General features: G+C 41.9%; 1 protein-coding gene across 1 annotated transcript; it reads left to right on the top strand.

Annotated features, from left to right (window-relative positions):
• The first annotated feature begins 1486 nt into the window (after window positions 1-1486).
• LOC117180395 lies at window positions 1487-2779 on the top strand. Its single transcript, XM_033372885.1, has 2 exons — window positions 1487-1523; window positions 2148-2779. Exons 1-2 carry the CDS (start codon window positions 1487-1489, stop codon window positions 2777-2779), a joined length of 669 nt encoding a protein of 222 aa, XP_033228776.1.
• Window positions 2780-7981: the final 5202 nt, after the last annotated feature.

The following is a 7981-nucleotide window of genomic DNA, read 5'->3' as shown; positions in this document are numbered from 1 at the left end:
ACAAGGAAAAACCGCAGGATTTCGCCGGGAGCGGGTGCCAATCTGCAAAATTGCATCCACTTCCAGCGAAATCGCGGTAAAATTTCAGCCACAACCACGTCTCACAACCGTGAAATGGGTGGTTACAGTCTGTAAAGGAATCAATACGACGATCCAGCAAAAGCCTCGTGCACCCTAAGAACACGGAGTGTCCCAAGGATAACCGCCTTCTGCATTTTTCCCGGAAGTGTTCTAGCATATTGTTGACACGCAGGGATGCTTTTTAGGCCATTAGCAAGTGAAAGCTTGGCACCTCCAAGAGCGCCGATGATAAGGACGATCAGTTTAACAGAATATTCCGGGTACAATCGTTGCAACTCCCTTACAAGGTCTCGATACCTCTCTTTCTTTTCGTTCTCCTTGGCTATGATGTTTTTGTCAGTTGGCGCCGAAAATTCGATAACGAACATAGTTCGCTTCTCGAAGTTAAGAAGAACCATGTCAGGCCTCGAGTGAGCAATAGAAACAATTGTCGAGAATATATAGTTCCAGTATATGCGGCACTTCCCATTCTCGACAATTGACTCAATTTCCCTAGGGGCATTTAGAGGAGCGATATTAAGGTGAATGCCGTAGGAGTCACAGAGATGGTAATAAAGCAATCTTAGTGCCGCATTGTGCCTTTGAATGTAGGTCGTTCCCGCGTAAGTCGGACAACTAGATAGTATATGAGCTAAATGCTCGGGGTGTGCATGGCACGTCCTGCAGCTATCATCGGGAATGTCTTGGCTCAAAATGTGGCGACGGTATGTTAAGGTGGAAATGACACCGTCTTGGCATGCAAAAATTAAAGCCTCTGTACCAGACTTCAATCCGAGCGATTTAAGGAAAGCAAACGTTAGCTCACAAGACATTGACTGATCCTTCACATTTCTGTGGAAGATACCGTGCAAACTCTTATCGAGGAGCTGTTTACGAAAGTTTTTCTCTTGTGCTTTCTTAATCCGGGCTTTCAGGAGTGAGTACTCGAGATAGATTAGATTTGATGCATTTTGCTCACCCCTAATACTGAAGTCAAGTCCGACTGTTTCAGCAGCCTCCTCTGCTGCTTTGTACAGAAATGCTCCTTTGCCCACTTTTTCGTGATTCCTGACCATTTTAAGAAGAAGGTCTTTTCCATTTGCAACTCCATGTGCTCTACCCAGAATAATCCTGTTGTGAAGACATTCAAGACTCAATATTCCGCGACCTCCTTGACGAAGTGAGATGTACAGTCGCGGAACGGAAGACTTAAGATGCATGCTTTTGTTCATGTGCATAACCTTTCTTGTTCCGATATCAAGAGATTTGAGCTCGTTTTTAGTCCATGCAACTACTCCAAATGAATAGAGTAGTACCGGGACGGCAAGCATGTTCGTTGCAGATACTTTGTTCCTCGCCGATAGTTCGGAAGACCAAATCTGTCGGATGAGACGTTTGTATCTGCTTCGAAGAGTATCCTTTATAGATGTCACATCCTGAATGCGACTGTGTGGCACGCGCAGGTATGTATAAGTCTCTCCATCGCAAAGGTGTCGTGTGGCGCTTCTATCAACGAGCTCAGGATCTTCAGCGATGCCATTTAGTTTTCCTCGCTTCAAATAAACCTTGGCGCATTTGTCTAACCCAAATTCCATTCCAATTTCCTTAGTATATCGTTCGACAATCCCCAGAGCTAGATGCAGTTGCTCTCTGTTTTTAGCATAGATCTTAAGATTGTCCATGTAAAATACATGAGTGACCTTGTACTTTCGATCTGCAGGTTTGCCTCACAAGTACCCGTCGGAATGACGCAGTGCTAGAGATAGTGGCAATAATGTAAGGCAAAAGAGGAGTGGGCTCATGGATTCGCCCTGAAAGACACCTCTCCGAAACGTGACCTTGTTGTTTGTCACAAGATTCTTTCCAGATGAGATAGTAAATCTGGTTTTCCACAGCGACATCAATCTCTCTATGCACCCAACTATTTGCGGATGAACCTTTAAGATTTCCAAAAGACAGATGATAAGTCTATGGGATGTCGAATCGAAAGCTTTCCGATAATACGTAGAGATAGTGGGTTTTTACGGTAAATCAAAACGTCTTCATATTAGAGATTGGGAAACGGGCATGATTTTTCGTGGATACAGGGTCAGATATATCAATCCTTCCCGAAAACCAAACGCCAATAAAAAAACAGAAGAGCTGGTTTCATTTTCCGCAAATAATACTCGAATCCTTATGTATCGACAAAGCTGAATGTCTGAGCCTCGGTCTTCATCGAGATTTTGGGTGGAATTTTTGCGTGGCAGCAGTGCCTTGCCCAATCACAGGTGCCGACCTTCTGGCTCACTATGGTTTGCTAATCGACGTGCGTAACTGCAAATTAATCGATCCCATGACCAATTTATGCGTCATGGGATCCGTGAAAAGCGTTCCGATCCACACTCTCAGCACCATAGATCGCTCTTTAGAGTACTCAAAAATATTAACTGAGTTTCCGGAGGTTACCGGCTTAGCTCAGGCGTCCTCGCGGTTACCGGGCGAAGTCATTCACCACATCCTCACGCGTGGTCCACCCGTTTCGGAAAAGGCTCGCCGCCTGCTCTCGGAAAAACTCACGGCAGAAAAAGCTTGGTTCAAACACGAAGTAGAGCAGAGTATATGCACAACCTCAAGCAGCCTATGGGCTTCACCCTTCCGCATGGCCCGTAAGAGTAACGGTCAGTGGAGGATTTGTGGTGACTACCGTCGCCTGAATGCCTGGACGGTGCCGGACTGATACCCGGTTCCCCACCTGCATGACTTTTCGACCAACCTCTATGGGAAGTCGGTCTTCTCAATGCTCGATCTGCAAACCGCTTATCAACAATTTCCAATTGCGGAAAACGACATACCGAAAACTGCATTGACCACTCCCTTCGGTCTCTTCGAGTACGTTGTGATGACGTACGGTTTACGTAAAGCGGATCAATCATTTCAGAGATACATTTTTCAGGCCTTGTGCGATTTGGACTTCGTGTTTGCATATATAGATAATTTTTCTTATCGAGTCCTAGGATTCAGGGTATCATCAACGTCATATGCGCATGGTCCTCCAAAGACTGAAAAAATTCTACTCGAGCATTAACGCGGACAAGTACCGGTTCGAACAGACAGAAATAAAATTCTTGGGTCACTTCATTGCCAGCAAGGGCTTCAAACCAACTCCAGAAAAATTTTGAGCAATTATCGATTACCCTAAGCCCACTACCGTCGTTAAATTGCGCCAATTCCTCGATATCGCGAACTTCTACCTTCGCCGTCTGCTTCACGCAGCACACGTTCAGGAACTCCTTAACAAGTTCCTTGTTAACTCGCGGAAAAACGATAAACGTGCGATAGTGTGAAACCACGGGGCCGAACCAGCCTTCAAAAGGGTTAAGCCTGGCTCAACGCAATTATAGCGTGTACGACAGAGAACTCACTGCGGTTTACGAGGCTGTGAAATATTTTCGCCACTTCTTAGAAGGGCGCGAGTCCAAAGTCGCATCGGATCACAAGCTGCTCGTGTATGCCTTCATGCAGCGCTCTGAAAAAGACTCTCCTCGACAGCAGCGCCAGTTGTCATTCATATCTCAATTCACAACCATTATCGAACACCTCCCCAGTGTCGATAATGTGGTTGCGGTCGCTATCTCAAGAGTGGATTCCCTCACCAGGGCCGAGGGAGAAATTACTCTTCCAGTAGAGATCCGACTCACTGAGATGACGGAAGCCCAGGAGGCTGAGCTTCAATTACGACAGTTCTGCACTTCCTCTAACGTTTCCTTAAATATAAGAAAGATCATGCGGGATCCAAATAAGAAATCCGTCTACTGCGACCTGCGTGGCGACATCTTGCGCCCGCTCATGCCAACGACCCTACGGAAATGCGCGTTTGACATGTCTAACAAACCATCGCACCCGAGCGCTAAAGTGACCAAACGTGTAATCTCACAGAAATACGTTTGTCTATCTACGTGAAAAGATATATCCAAATAGGCGAAAACATGATTGGACTGTCAGCGCTCTAAGCTAACACGCGAAACTATTCTTAAACCGGCGCAGTTTGTGGCTCCAGAAGCAAGATTCCGACATGTCCACATGGACATCGTGGTTCCGCTGCACGATTGCGAGGGCCACAAATACATCCTTACCATCAACCGTTTCTCGATGGGCAGAGGCTATCCCTCTTCGGAATATTGAGGCCGCCACCATCTGCAGAGCCTTTTTCGACAGGTGGGTCGCTCGATTTGGTTTCCCGGAATCACTTCTCAACCGAACAAGATCGGCAATTCGAATCCCGTCTCTCGGAGTCCTTATTTAAGCTGATCGGTTGCCATCGAATTCGAACCACACCGTAACATACGGCCTCAAATGGCATGATAGAGCGCTTCCATCGCGCATTAGAGGCGCGATTATGTGTCACGCCACGCGTGAGCGGATACACGTGTTGTCAACGGTCATGCTTGGACTTAGAACTCGCGTCTTGGACTGTGGGTCATCCCCAGCCGAATATCTTTACGGGACAACCCTCCGCATACCCGGCGAATTCGTAATTCCGGACAATCGTACTCCCGATCCTCAGGCATTTTTAGACGAATGTCGAGTTCACATGAAAAGTGTCAAATCCATACCGGTCGATCACAGACACAAAAGGGCATGTTTCGTGTCAAAATCTCTAGCCACCTGCTCACATGTTTTCCTACACGTTGGTGCAGCCAGGAAGTCGCTTGAACCCTTATATTTGGGACCACACCGGGTCACCAGGCGAATAGGAGATCGCGTTATGGAAATAGACGTTGATGGATCCGTGAAGCGAGTGTCACTACAAGAAGTAAAACCAGCATTCATAATCCTTGATCCGACAGCTCCGAAAACTCATGATGTACAACCTACGACCTCTGTATCAAAATCAATCCGACCTACGACTCTGGTTAATTTAGAAGAAGAAATCGTAACTTTATCTTCGGAAAATAGGATATCTGCCCAGCCAATAACCGACAAGGACTAGACTTCGGTTGTGGTCCATCATGTACCTGCGTCTACAGGTCACCCGCGCCCTCAGCGCCACATTCCTTTAGTCCTGGGAAATTCTGCGAAGAAAAGAGTGACCTTTAACATATAAGACTGACACGACTTCTTCACGTCTCTTTAAACTCTAGCATAATATTAGATATAAAAAATATATAGACTGACTTACATGTTGTAATCTTCTCGCTTTGTATTATTTTTTTCCTAATGGTAGTAACATGGACTTTAAATAATGGTTTTAAGAAAGAAAAATCTGGGTCAATTGAAATTTCCTCAAAAAAAGGTACAATTCTCTCGACAATAAAAACAAAAAAGAACCTTATTTACACCTTTATTAGAAACGAAAACATGGTTTTATAATTAAATCGACAAAAAAATCTCATTAACCAAATGACTTCGCTAATACATATAACAAAAAAAAAGTCATACATCACAATTTTACCTCGCAAATATGAATATTACTTTTGTAGATAGGACTTTAAGATTAAGCGAAACTCATGCATACATATGTACAATATTTTTTTACGATAAAACTTTTAATGAAAACATAGCCAACAATGAAGTGAGGCGTGGAAATCAACCAAAACGCTGTTGTGCATATGAATTTTAGTACCAAAATGTCACGAAATCCAGCGTTACGGCAAATTTTCCTATATTAAAAAAAATCAAAATCACACACGTCAAACAACGACATTCTTATATACCCACAACATGGTGAAAATAAATCGATTGTTTAAAATAGATTTTTTTCCTGAACCTATGTAATCATTTCAATAACAAAAAAGAATAGTATCGTAAATACTAGGAGGGGAGGGTGTGGGGACCGACCAGTTCCCGCTACGCTCCTGGTCAACTTCATCATGCCACGCGTTTTCGCGGAGATTCTCGACTCGCGCCCAACGCTTGGTGCAACGGCACTTCTCGACTACCGGTGTGTCAGGCTGGGTCGACTCCCATGGGCGCGCGTGATCACATATACTTTTGTAGTTATCCACCTTCTTGTAGATTGCTCTACTATATGGGCATAAGTGGGGGTAATATTTTCTTAAAATATCTTGGCGCCGCCATTCTAGTGTTCGTTGAGGTTATGTTTTCGTCAACAAAGTTCAAATTTTGCTACGTTAAAAAAAGTTGTGTCTCGCCGTATGAAGTGAAATCAGGGCATTGAAAAATAAACAAATTTAAATTAAATTGAAATGTTTGTGCTGTGCCAGGATGTCACTGATTTCACTTCTCTATTATTATGTGAATAAATAAAATGTTGAAAAAAGGTTACATTTCATGTGTTATGTAATTCTTCATTTATTGGAGAATTATTGCAAAATTGTACAAATTTATTCTGAAAATTGGTACAGGAAACAGTATTTACACATTTTTCTTATTAAATTTATATAATTTTGAATTAATTCGTTAATTTTCTCTAATTTTAATTCCTGCAACACATTCAAATAATATACGCATTTACGTGTACAAACACATGGATACGCTTTACTTTGCCACCTCCTTGTAGATTGGGCTAGTGTCGCTATAAGTGGTCAAACGCGCTCATAGTAGTCGACCCAGCCTGCGGTGTTTAAAACTTGACGTGTGCGTGATCGGTGTGGCCAAGCAAAATGATGACGCAGTTGATTTGTTAATCTGTGCTCAGATTAATAAAGAATTGCCGAAGTAATAGTGATAGCTGTGTTTCGTTATTCTTGTTTGACGAGTCGATTGTAGATTTGAGGCAAAGGGGAACTCACGATTCATTCGTCTAAGTGAATTCCCATCACGGCAATTCTGCGCATTTCTTTTCATCTTGGTGACATATATTTCTGTTTTCATTTAGGAATTTTAAGAATTGAAAAACTGAATTTCGTTTTCAGCAACCTAATTTCGTGAATTTTATTAAAATTAATAACTTAAATATGTGAAAATTTTCTGGGAATTTCTAATAGGGATAGCGCAATCTTTTTAGTCATTTAATTATTGTTTCAATCTAGGAAACTTTTTCCTCCATGCATCTATGAATTTCTTCATGTCATTCTTTTACGAAATATATAACAAAATGTTTTGACGAAAAGAAATAAACCTTCAATCCAATGAATACACTAAATACGTGATACATACGGAATAGGAACATACGGATGCTTCTCCCCTTCCACAAGATGCGTACGTGTCATTTTCAAGATCATTATAGCAATGTTTAAGTTGCCCTGAAGGTTCTTTACGACTGGAATGCGTTCGAACCAATTTTATATATAGGGAAAGATTTGATGGTAATTTCTTCTTCACTTCTACTTTTTACGACTTTTCTTGTAAAATAGAATCATCTGCAATAAAAAATGAAGATCACCACCGGCTCCTTATTTGTCGCTCTAGCCATCTTCCTTAATTTTATTGGTAAATATTTAATTATATAATATCATATCTGTACTTTTAAGTAATTTTTATAAGAGAAGCTCGATTTTAGCCCAGATGGAAATTTTCTTATGAAATTACACTTGGCAATCTAGTTGTTCAAAAACAATTCCATATTGGAGTATCCCTTACAGCTTCCGAGATATTTAGATTTTAGGGAGAAGTTCTAACTTCACGTGTAGTGTTTCGAAATACAACTCTAGTCTGTACACATTAATTTCTCTGCGGAAGCAAAATATATCCTGAATTTATCTTCTTAAAAGGTTTGCTTGAAAGTTTTAATGAAATATTGAAGCCCTGCAATCTTTCGAGTATGTGCATATATTGCTAATTTCAAGAAAGTGAGAACTAAAACGATTTTTAAACACGTTTGGTTGCATTTACGCTTCCGGTTAAAAGGTACCTTTTGAAGCGGTTGCGCTTGCGTATCTTGATTGGAACTTACAGTTATAATTAACTTGTAAATCAGTAATCAATGAAAATGAACTACTGATAAATTGTCACAAATTACCGAAAATCGCTAAAAGTG

This window comes from Belonocnema kinseyi, chromosome 1, assembly GCF_010883055.1.
Source record: "Belonocnema kinseyi isolate 2016_QV_RU_SX_M_011 chromosome 1, B_treatae_v1, whole genome shotgun sequence".
Lineage (NCBI taxonomy): Eukaryota > Metazoa > Arthropoda > Insecta > Hymenoptera > Cynipidae > Belonocnema > Belonocnema kinseyi.
Note: the sequence above shows the minus strand (reverse complement) of the source record. Positions and strands in the feature narration are given on the sequence as shown.